Raw genomic sequence first — 12,370 nt, forward strand, 5'->3', positions numbered from 1 at the left:
AGAACAGTGGGCCAGCTCAAAGGAGAACAATGTTGAACAGGGTTCCTTAGCCCACCTTTATACCCAGGGTACAAGGAGTGGGATAGGGGTCTTGTGGGTCATTTGCTGATTGGATGAGGCATGTATACTGGGAGGGGGAAGAATAGGGCAAATACCTTCTCCCTATGGGGTAGGAGAAGAGACAGATTATACAGTTTCATTAATAGTTACAACATGGGGGAGTGTCTGGTTTTTCTGTTCCTACATTCCAAGACCCTACTTGGTTTTATCTGCTCTTTCCTCCTTGGGTCTTCGCAGTTGGATGGCATCAGAGACTCAATGGACATGAGTTTGAGCAAGCTCTGGGAGATGGTGAAAGACAGATAAGCCTGGCGTGCTGCAGTCCACTGGGTCGCAAAGAGTCGGACACAACTGTGTGACTTAACAACAACAGGAAATGAGGTGGAGCCTGACTGCCGCCATCTTGGTCCGGTAACAGTTCCCTGCAACCCGCCAACGGAGCCATCCGGCCTTTCCGTCGATTTCCTGACAGCCCATTTAAAGATTATACCTCAACTGCCTGTTTGTGAATGATTTGGGCCATTCCTGGGTTTGGACGATTACGAGTGGGCTGGGCAGGCACGTACCGGCACTTCTGTTGGTGGGTTACAGGGTAGGATACCCCTTTAGAACCAAATCCTGAGACTTTCCCATAGAAAACGGGCGCGAGACACCGACCCCCCAAAAGCCGGGCCCCTCCCTGGTTTCAGGGACTCATTGCCCCACCTCATGGGTCGGGACCTCCTGTTTGTCACAGCCCCCAGCCGACGTGCCAGCAGGACGCCGGAAGTGGTCGCAGGCTGCTGACGTCCTACTGGTCCGCCTACCTGCGAAGTATTCTGGAAGAGCTGTCTCCTGTGGGGCAGAGTGACCTAGAGGGACGGGTGGTCTCTCGGCGATGCCGGCTGAGAAGGGCGATGTTTCTTTCCCCTACAGTGAGGGAAGGGGGTTTTGTGGGGATGAAGGAGCAGGAAGAAAGAAGCATCATCATGGCACCCAGTGCTGGGAAGATCAGCCAACTGCCCTCCTTAGCGCTTTCGGAGCCCTGGCCTCGGAGCCTGATTGGCCCGGTCGTCAGGAGATTTCTTGATTGACAGCTGAGAGCCCTGACAGAAGGACAATTCCTGAGGGCCATTGGTGGATCCGGGCCTTTGCCCAGTCCTGCGGTGCTTCCCCAACCTCCCGCTCTAGTTTAGGTCTCTGGTGCTAGAACCCTTGCGAGCACCCGCCCGGAGGGCCTCCCTCTTTAGTTGGGGGGCAGGCTTTGCATCTGCCGGCTTTCAATGTCAGTTGAAAACGAAAAGTGAGTAACTCGAGGGAATAAAAAATGCGACATCTGAGCAACAATAGCAGAGAACTGTATTCCATAGGGAACTATATTCAGTATCCTGGGACTAATCATAATGGAACAGAATGTTAAAAAAATGTGTATGTGTATCACTGAGTCACTTTGCAGTAGAGCAGTAATTAACACAACATTTTAAATAGTCTATATCCTGGTGGCTCAGACCATAAGGAATCTGCCTGCAATGTGGGAGATGGGGGTTTGATCCCTGGGTTGGGAAGATCTCCTGGAGGAGGAAATGGCAACCCACTCCAGTATTCTTGCCTGGACAAAACCATAGACAGAGGAGACTGGTGGGCTACAGTCCATGGGGTTGCAAAGAATCAGACACGACTTAGCAACTAACACTTTCACTTCATACAACTTAAAAAATTAAGAACAAAACAAAAAAGAAAAATAACAGTTACACCCCATTCCCCAACAATTACCAGGAGGACGGTATCCATTTCACACAGAACCAGAAACCCAGAGGGAGGGAAGGAAATCAGAATCTAAGAGAATTCCAGGCCGAAAGCATTTTCTGGTCCCTCAGTTATGAGGCTTGCCACCATCAGTCTGCATTCAGTAATACACCAGTTAACATTTGGACCCCAAATTGCCTCACAACCTCAGAATAACTAACCATCCTCCATATTCCCTTTGTAGATTAGTAGTCCTGAGGCAGCAGGCAGATGAACCCCCAGGGTAAAGCAATTGAAGATTCATTCCCTCTGGACTGAAACTCTAAGACAGGAATAGCAGGACAATTAAGAGAGGAGGCTGGGCCATGCCCAGACCACGTATCTCTCATTACCAAAATCCAGAGACCTCCCCAACCACAAGTGGGCAGAAAGCCTCAGGATTGCAGGCCAAAGGGGGAGCAATGTCAGGGAATACCCAGGTATGTTTGTGGTAGGATCCATTTTGGCTAAGAGAGATGTGTGCTCACATGGAAGGATCCTGAGACACACCAAATATAGACTGTGAACCAGGCAAATCAAAATTACTGGCCAAAGGAAAACTGGAAGAAATGTCCCATATAAGTGATTCAAACTGCCAAGAGGGTGCAACTCAGGGACTCTCCTTCTGAGTCTGCCCCTTGCCTATGCATGCATACTGTACTTTTTTTCCTCTTAGTAAACACTTTACTTGCTTCACTACTTTCTGTCTTTGTGGAAATTCTTTTCTGCAAAACCAAAGGGCCAGGGCACTTGTCCCTGATCACTGGTCAAGTGACTAGGATCTGGGGCTTTCACTGACGTGACACAGCCCAATCTCTGGTTGGGAACTCAAGCCTTACTCCAAGCCCTTGCAGGCTGAGGTCACTCAAGATCAGTCTTATGACTTCATATATCAGAATCTGAATTACAAGGGGGGAAATTAAGTATTCATAACCACAAGTTTATGATGATGCTTTCAAGTTTCATGTCTTAGGACTTCCCTGGTGGTTCAGTGGCTAAGACTCCATGCCCCCAATGCAGGGGGCCTGGGTTCCATCCCTGGTCAGGGAACTGGATCCCGCATGCCACAACTAAAGAATCCACATGTTGCAGTGAAGATCTTGTGTGCCACAAGACCCAGTGCAGCCAAATAAATATATTAAAAAATAAAGTTTTATGTCATAAACTTTCCTCAATAAAAGGTTATTAATAGGAGGGGGAGAAAGGATAAATAGGCAGAGCATAGAGAAATTTTAAGGCAGTAGAAATATATGATATTATAATCATGAATATACATCATTATATGTTTGTCCAAACACTCAGAATATAGAACAAGAGTGAACCCTCAAGTAAAGTGAGCACTTGGGGTGATTATGATGTGTCAGTGTTGCTTCACCCTTGGTAGAAAGTGTACCATCTGATGAGTGATGTTGATAATGCGGGAGGAAATGCATGTGTGGGCTCCCAGGTGGCTTAGTGGTAAAGAATCCACCTGCCAATGCAGGAGACGGAGGAGATGTGGGTTTGATTCCTGGGTTGGGAAGATCCCCTGGAAGAGGAAATGGCAACCCACACTCCATTATTCTTGCCCCGGAAATCCCATGGTCAGAGAAGCCTGGTGGGCTACAGTCCATGGGGTCACAAAGAGTTGACCATGACTGAGCCACTGAGCATGCAATGCATGTGTAGAGGCAGGAAGTGTATGGGAAATCTAGACTCCCAAACTGCAATTTTTCAAAAGTCATTAAAAAGAAAAGGTTTTTAACACTTAATTTGTGCCAAAAATGGTAAGGTAGAGAAAGACAGTTCCTGCCCTCAAGAACCTGCCAGTTGGACTTCCCTGCTGGTCCAGTGGTTAAGAATCCACCCGCCAATGTGGGAAGGGAAATGGGTTTGATCCCTGATCCAGGAAAATTCCACATGCCATGGAGCAACTAAGCCTGTGAGTCACAACTATTGAGCTCAAGGTCTAGAGCCTGTGAGCTGCAACTACAGAGCCCATGTGCCTCGACTACTGAAGACCATGCGCCTAGGGCCCGTGCTCCTGATATTCTGCAGTTAGCTGTTACTGTCCACAGTTGTGTCTTTCACATTTAGATCTACAATCTGTGGCGCCCTGTACCAGGTGCGAGGTCTTGTACCAAGGCCACAGATGCAGAACTCCACACCAAGGTCATCTCCGGAACTGAGTAAGTCCCACTGTAACCATTGCCAAGAACCCCCTAGTCTTTACTGGCCACCTCCCTGACCCCATATTAGGTAAAAATACCCACCCAGGTACTCACCTTATAGTGCCTTAACCAATCACCTAATGCAGGAATCCTTCCTAATGCACCTAATCCTTCCAGAGGAATTTTTCTCTTGAGACTATAAAAATTGGCTACAAACCCATGAAAGGGGCTTCCCAAGCCCAGTGGTAAAAAATCCGCCTGCCAATGCAGGAGACGCAGGAGATGCAGGTTCAATCCCTGGGTTGGGAAGATACCTTGGAGGAGGAAAGGGCACCCCACTTCAGTATTCTTGCCTGGAAAATTCCATGGACAGAGAAGCCTGGTGGGCTACAGTCCTTGGGGTCCCCTAGAGTTGGACATGACTAAGCACTACTAACCCATGAAAAGGGTCTTCTCTCCCAGATCTGTCAGGATGCTGGCCCGCTGTTCTAACAGGTCTCCTGCTCTAATAAACTCTATTCTCCTGTCATTCTGCCTCATGTCTGGAAATTATTTTCCAACCCTTGCACAGACCATGACACAACCCATTTTGGATTTATTTTCTTGCATGAAGTAGGGGTTCATCCCCCAACCCTGACAACCACATTCAACAGATCAAGCTCTTTTTCTTGCTAAGAACTTTCCTATTGCATTACTGTGACTCTTTTGTGAGAAAACACGTGACTACATAGCCTAGGGTCTGTTTCTGGCCTCTCTCTTCTTTCCCACTGATCTTTTTATTTATCTTTCAGTCAATATCACACGGCTTTAATCACTAAGCCTTTATACTACCTAGCATACATTCTCAAGACTTCCCAGGTGGCGCTAGTGGTAAAGAATACACCTGCCAATGCGAGAGATGCAAGAGAGACGACGACTCCATCCCTGGTCGGGAAGATCCCCTGGAGAAGGAACTGGCAACCCGCTCCAGTATTCTTGCCTGGAGAATCCCAAGGACAGAGGAGCCTGGCCGCGCTACAGTCCATAGGGTCGCGAAGAGTCGGACACGAGTAAGCCGACTGAGCACACACATTCCCCAACTCTGTGTTCCCTGCCCTCCCTTCTCCCCACGTCAGCAGAGTGCACGAAACTCACACCGTGACTTTCTTAATTTCCCCTCCGGAATGTGGAAGTAGGGCACGTACATCACAGGACAATGTTCAGACCGCCCCATCCCGCAGCTCCTCCCTGTGGCTTGAGGGGCGCACGTGCAGTCTCACGGCCGTGATTGGACGGAGCCGTACTACTGGGCGAGGGAAAAATACGTCACTGGCGGGCTGTTGGCGCTGACGCGTCATGGTCTCCGCAGCAACCAGGTAGGGCTGCAAGCCGGGGAACTTCGGTGGCTACTGGGGTCCCGCTGTGAACTGAGGCGCGCGGCGGATCCCGGTTAGAGCGCGTCCCGCCCTCTTGAGGGGAACGAAGCGGTGTGGAGGCTGAGAGAACCCGGAGGGGCGCCCGCGCCGGAGTTCGGGCTCGGCTGGTTTTTGGTGCAGAGCCGCGCCTTCGCTACTCTGAGTCTCGGTTTGAAAGTGAAAGTCGCACAGTCCGACTCTTTGCGACCCCATGGACTATACAGTCCACGGAATTCTCCAGGCCTGAATACTAGGGTGGGTAGCCTTTCCCTTCTCCAAGGGATCTTCCCAACCCAGGGATCAAACCCAGGCCTCCCGCATTGCAGGTGGCTTCTTTACCACTGAGCCGCAAAGGAGCCTCGATTGGCGCGGCCACAAGTGGGTGTAGGCGGGCGGCTGATCCAGTTTCCCAGGTTTCCCCGATTCCGCGCCAGGCATGGCCGAGGCTTGAGGCACCTGGCCCGTGCAGAGTTAGGGCAGCAGGTACCCTTGTGCAGAGGCAGAGCGGGGTGGTGCCTGCTGCGCGCCCGCGGGACGGCCACGGCGTCTTTGGCTTTTCCGGCCCTTTCTCTGCCGTCCCCAAGTTGTGCGGCTTGGACTTGTGTTCTGATGTGCAGAATGTCCACCCACGAGTTTGTCGAGAAGCGTGATGAGATTGCACGTGGACGGTACACGATCCAGGAAGTGCTTTTGATATCTCCAACCCGTGTGTGTGGAAAACAAAGAAAAGTCAGTTTTTCGATCTAAGGGAGGACGGAAACAAAGTTAAATGGGGTGTACTGAGGAAAGTGGAATGCCACAGGAAGGGTGAAGCTGGTGACCCTGGGCTGTAGAACTGGAGGACACCAGAGCAAAGGGACATTTTGTCGTTAAGGCCTGGAGTTTCCTACTAGGAAGGAATGGCAGTTGTCCTAAAAGCGAAAGCCGATTGTTCCAACTATATGTGACACAGAACAGGCTCAACAAATGGTACCGGTAGAACCCTATTTTTAGTTTGCTTTGCTATAGTAGTTTGAGTTGACAAGTTACTTTTGAAATAACTTTTGACCTTCATATACACATGTGTTTAGTGAGCATAATATTTGGTTCTCTTAATGGAATTACCAGGAAGTGCTTTTCACATCTTCCAACCTGTGTGTGGGGAAAACAGAGAAAGTCAGTTGTTAGAAAAGTGGCAGATAGAAAAAAGGATGCTCAGCGTGGTGATACAGGGATTGCTAAGTCGTGTCCGACTCTTCGTGACCCCATGAAGTGCAGCCGGCCAGGTTCCTCTGTCCATGGAATTTCCCAGGCAAGAATACTGGAGTGGGTTTCCATTTCCTTCTCCAGGGGTTCTTATGGACACAGGGATAGAACACATTTTGCCTCCTGCATGGCAGGTGGATTCTTTTCCATTGACCAGTAGGGAAGCTGTGATTCAGGGATAGAATTAGCAAAAATGATCTAATTCTTAAGAAGGATAGGCAGGGAACTAACTTTTTGAGAGCCTACCAGAATGGCTGTGTGCATATCTCTTACTCCTAAAGCAGGAGAGTGTAGTGAGTGGCATGACTGTACTTCCAGACCGTTTTGGGTGCTGAGAGCACCCAGAGCCAATAAATGAGGGAAGCAGGCTTTTAAAGTTAGGCTTCTGGACTTCCCTGGTGGTCCAGTGGTTAAGAATCCACCTGCCAATGTAGGAGACTTGGGTTTAATCCCTGGTCCAGGAAGATTCCACGTGCTGCAGAGCATCTAAGTCTGTGAGCCACAATTAAGCCCCTTCACCACAGCTGCTGAGCCCGAGTTTCTAGAGCCCATGTGCCCTAACTGGAGAGGCCACCGAAATGAGAAACCCACATAACACAACTAGAGAGTAGCCCCTGCTTGCGGCAACTAGAGGAAGTCTGCACACAGCAACAAAGACCCAGCACAGTCAAAAATAAATAAATAAAAATAATTAAAAAATAAGACTAGGCTTCTATATAAAACATACTCATTCCAGTATAGGCATTGCTTTTGAAGAGGTCTTTGCTCAAGAATTTATATTTAAAGGTAATCTGAATTGTTGCCGTGATATATCTTACCAACCAGATGGAGGTCCCCAACTTTTTCCTAAGGTAATGAGGCTTCCATTTTCTCCTGTGGCTTATGTTGGGTGGGAGTGAGATGGAAGGAAGGGGTAGGGTTGTGATTAGGCTTTGGTAAGGGGTGACCAGTGACACTGAGTGCTTCTTCTCGCTGGGATTCTCTTGGTGGCATTTTGCTATGCCCTGAAGCAACATGGTGAGATTTCCAGATTAACTGAAGTATATGTCATCCTAATAGGGCTTGCTTTAAAGGAAGGCATCCTAAAAATGGGTATACATGGAAATAGAGGACCATTTAGTTGAATCATTTTTCTTTGCAACATATGGAGATTCTTTGGGATTGTATATTTTATTCCAGTTCAGTTCAGTCACTCAGTTGTGTCCAACTCTTTGTGACCCCATGGACTGCAGCATGCCAGACTTCCGTGTTCATCACTAACTCCTGGAGCTTACTCAAACTCATGTCCATCGAGTCGGTGATGCCATCCAACCATCTCATCCTCTGTTGTCCCCTTCTCCTGCCATCAATCTCTCCCAGCATCAGGGTCTTTTCCAATAAGTCAGTTCTTCGCATCAGGTGGCCAGAGTTTCAGCTTCAGCATCAGTCCTTCCAATGAATATTCAGGACTGATATCCTTTAGGGTGGACTGGTTGGATCTCCTTGCAGTCCAAGGGACTCTCAAGAGTCTTCAACACCACAGTTCAAAAGCATCAATTCTTTGGCACTCAACTTTCTTTACGATTCAACTCTCACATCCATACATGACTACTGGAAAAACCGTAGCTTTGACTAGATGAACCTTTGTTGGCAGAATAACGTCTCTGCTCTTTAATATGCTGTCAGGTTGGTCATAGCTTTTCTTCAGGGAGCAAGCATCTTTAATTTCATGGCTGCAGTCACCATCTGCAGTGATTTTGGAGCCCAAGAAAATAAAGTCTGTCACTGTTTCCATTGTTTCCCCATCTATTTGCCATGAAGTGATGGGACCAGATGCCATGATCTTAGATTTCTGAATGTTGAGTTTTAAGTGAACATTTTCACTGCCCTCTTTCACTTTCATCAAGAGGCTCTTTAGTCCTTCTTCGCTTTCTGCCATAAGGGTGGTGTCATCTGCATATCTGAGGTTATTGATATTTCTCCCAGCAATCTTGATTCCAGCTTGTGCTTCATCCAGCCCAGCATTTTGCGTAATGTACTCTGCATATAAGTTAAATAAGCACAGTGACAGTATATAGCCTTGACATACTCCTTTCCCAATTCAGAATCAGTCCATTGTTCCATGTCCAGTTCTAACTGTTGCTTCTTGACCTGCATACAGATTTCTCAGAAGGCAGGTCAGGTGGTCTGGTATTCCCATCTCTTTCAGAACTTTCCACAGTTTCCTGTGATCCACAAAGTCAAAGGCTTTGGTGTAGTCAATAAAGCAGAAGTAGATGTTTTACTGGAACTTTCTTGCTTTGTTTGATGATCCAATGGATGCTGGCAATTTGATTTCTGGTTCCTCTCCCTTTTCTAAATCCAGCTTGAACATCTAGAAGTTCATGGTTCATGTACTGTTGAAGACTGGCTTGGAGAATTTTGAAAATTACTTTGCTGGCGTGTGAGTACAGTTGTGCGGTAGTTTGAATATCCTTTGGCATTGCCTTTCTTTAGGATTGGAATGAAAACACCTTTTCCAGTCCTGTGGCCACTGCTGAGTTTTCCAAATTTGCTGGCATGTTGAGTGCAGCACTTTAACAGCATCATCTTTATTCCAGTACATTAATTAATAGGGTGGGTGGGGTTTTTTTTAATTGTAAAAAACACAGACTCTGGGGAAAAAAAAAACATTTAAACCATCAGCAAGGATCTTTGTTGTGGTTTTTTCCTAGGTTGTAGATTGATTAGGGATCTGGTAGAGACACTAAAACAATATTGTTATGTACTAATGTGTAGCATATACCATGCCATGTGGTCAAAAAGAAAGTACATTTTTAGTTCCGTTTTTACAGATGAAGAAATTGAGACTTGGGGAAGTTAAATGGTGTGTCCAAAGAAGGAAGATCTAAGCGAGGACGGAAACAAAGTTAAATGGGGAGTACTGGGAGATGTAGAATGCCACAGGAAGGGGGAAGCAGGTGACCCTGGGTTGCTGGAGGACACTAGAGCGAAGGGCCATTTTGTCATTAAGGTATGGAGTTTCCTGCTAGAAAGGAAGAGCAGTTGTACTAAAGGCGAAAACCTGTTGTTCTAACTACATGTCCTGGACTGAAGTCAGCACTGCTGGACCAAGGTCCTTTAGGTTTTGAAGCCCAGGTTTGGAATTTCCTTCCCTGAAATAATGGATTCCTCATGTGCTCTGCTTTGAGAGAACCTGAGGCTATGCACAGAGTCCAGGAAGTAAATATGTGATCACCTTACATCCTCCAAGACACTTGGTTCTATACTGTTGCTATTTAGTTGCTAAGTTGTATTGGACTGTTTTCAAGCCCATGGACTATAGTTCCTCAGATCTATTTCATGATTCTTTTAGATGATACATTCCTGTAGTATCACCTAAAAATATTTTTTTATTCTGTAACTTCTCTGGTGGTCCAGTGGCTGGCTCTGCACTTCCAATGCAGGGGCCCCAGGTTTGACCCCTAGTCAGGGAACTAGATCGCACATGCTGCAACCAAGTTCTCACACTGCAACTAAGGATTCTGCATGCAGCAATGGAAGATCAAAGATCCTGTGAGCTGCAACTAATACCTGGTGCAGCCAAATAAATAAAAATAAAGAAATATTCAAAAAGTATTTTTTATTCAGACTTGCAGCTATATGTTTGCATTAGGGAGCTATATTTGTGCCTGAGTCTAGAGCATGGAATGTGTCTTTCCTACCACATACATTCCTCTTTTTCTCCATTTTCTAAGAAAATAATAATAGTTAATAGTCACTGAGAGTCTTAGCACTATGCTAAGCAGTTATTGGATTATTCAATCCCTACAGTAATCCTGTAAAATAGGAACATTTATCTTCATTTATAATGGAAGAAGTGAACTCAGGAATGGGAAGAAATTTATCCCTGAGATAGTAAGGGCAGGGTCAGTTTCATGTCACTCCAAAAGCTAGTGCTTATCTATATATTTCATTCTTCCCTTCACTCACAGATATTTAAGGAACACCTGGTTTGTACCAGCAGGTGCTGTATATTGGGGATACACTGATGGCCAAAGCAGACACAGCACCTGTCCTCAAGTAGCAACTTGGGTTGAAGCAGCAACTCATCAGCAATGAGTCTAGCACGGGATACAGACCGGAAATAGAAAATGACCAACTAAATATTGACAATGGTGGTGGTACCCACCGTGGGGACAGTAGAGGGGGCTGTGAGGATATATAATGGAGCCACTGGCAGCAGGTGAGATGAGGAAGGAGAGGGTCAGCTTTCCTGAGCAGGTAGTATTCAGCTGAGACCTTAAGGACAGACTTGCAGTTCAGTTGAGCAAAGAGTGAAGAGAAGGAGGACCCACGTGAGACCCCAAGGGTCGGAGGGGCCATGTCTGGTCCTTATGGGCCAGTGGTAGAGAGTGCTTCCAAGGCAGACGCGGATGCAGGTTGGAACTCACTTGAGCAATGCTACGCCCCAGGGTGTATTTTCTTCCCTGGTAGCTCAGCTGGTAAAGAATCTGCCTGCAATGCAGGAGACCTGGGTTCGATTTCTGGGTCAGGAACATCTGTTGGAGAAGGGAAAGGCTACTCACTCCAGTGTTCTGGCCTGGAGAATTCCATGGACTGTATAGTCCATGGGGTCGCAAAGAGTTGGACATGACTGAGTGACTTTCACTTTCACTTTCATATAAACAACTCCACAGACCATGTCATATTCCAGCTCCTGGTCTCCTCCTTCAGACATAGTTAGGCCTCTGGTTGCCTTGGCTGGGGACGAGTCTCCAGAGGGGCAGAGACCTCAGTGTCAGTAACTTTTGTGGCAAAACTGAATAAACAGGTATGCCAGTGTTGTATTTCATCCTGTTTGTCTCTGGTTTGCAAAATTATTTAACATTTTTTAGTCTCACGATGGTCCGGGGCCTATGTTAGCTACCTAGGGTACAAACATATATTTATTTGCCTTCTATTTAAGATGCTACAGTTATTCTATCAATATTATTCTTCAGATGTGTTTATTTACCATCTGCTGTGTGCTGGCATTGTGCTAGGGACATAGCATAAGCAAACAGACATGGTCTCTGTCCTCCTGGAGTTCCCATTTGGGGCTGGAGGACAGAGAGGGAGGGGGAGTGAGTCAGGGAGATGGGGCTGGACAGGTAGGTAGGGGTCAGACCTTGCAGGCCTCACAGGTCATGACAGTTGTCCAGGGCTTCTGCTCAGAATGGTGGGAGGCCATTGAAGAATCTCAGTCAGGAGAATATAACCAGCAGGTGTATTTATGAAAGATCACTCTAGCTCCTCCTTTGGTGGAGGTAGAAGTCATGGGTGTGAGAGCTATTTAAAAGGTAGGATCAGTGGTAATAGGTTCACTCTGGGCTGAGAAAGAAGAGGGAAGTTAAGGGCTGATTTGTTTTCTGACCCATGTGCCTGAGATCAGAACCCAGAGGAAGGACATAAATTCAGTTTTGAGTAAGATGTCTTTGCAGTAATCTAGGTGGAGTGTCACAGCGTGTGGAATTTTAGCTCCCCAACCAGGGATGGACCCTGTATCCCCTGCAATGGAAACGTGAAGTCCTAACCCCTGGGCTGCCAATGAAGTTAAGTCCCCACCTTTTCCTTATTGAGAGAGCTGTCAAGGTGGGACCAATGAAGTGGTCTAGTGAGAATACAGTTTCTCTACATTTATGTTGAGGAAAGATAAAAATAAAATTTCCAGCCAACTTGGAAAATACTCTCCACAAATGTGGAGAAGGAAGAATTTTATTGTTGAACAGGCACTAACCAAAAGTGGGATACAATATA

At 46.9% G+C, this 12,370-nt stretch overlaps 1 protein-coding gene and 1 long non-coding RNA gene across 3 annotated transcripts in view; one reads left to right on the plus strand and one right to left on the minus strand.

Annotated features, from left to right (window-relative positions):
* Positions 1-360: 360 nt before the first annotated feature.
* Positions 361-5,201, minus strand: LOC122694835. The gene is made up of 3 exons (XR_006341247.1): positions 5,111-5,201; positions 867-969; positions 361-419 (listed from the first exon to the last, which is right to left on the minus strand). It is a non-coding gene; the product is annotated as an uncharacterized LOC122694835 (long non-coding RNA).
* Positions 5,202-5,215: 14 nt separating this feature from the next.
* Positions 5,216-12,370, plus strand: part of DHRS7B (dehydrogenase/reductase 7B) — a 44,215-nt gene continuing 37,060 nt past the window's right edge. Inside the window, exon 1 of one of the 2 annotated variants that reach the window (XM_043904096.1) lies at positions 5,216-5,329. In XM_043904096.1, the coding sequence (XP_043760031.1) occupies positions 5,310-5,329 (20 nt within the window). In that variant the 5' untranslated portion in view covers positions 5,216-5,309. The other variant, XM_043904098.1, reaches the window with a different exon arrangement.

This window comes from Cervus elaphus, chromosome 5 (assembly GCF_910594005.1).
Source record: "Cervus elaphus chromosome 5, mCerEla1.1, whole genome shotgun sequence".
Taxonomy (NCBI): Eukaryota; Metazoa; Chordata; class Mammalia; order Artiodactyla; family Cervidae; genus Cervus; species Cervus elaphus.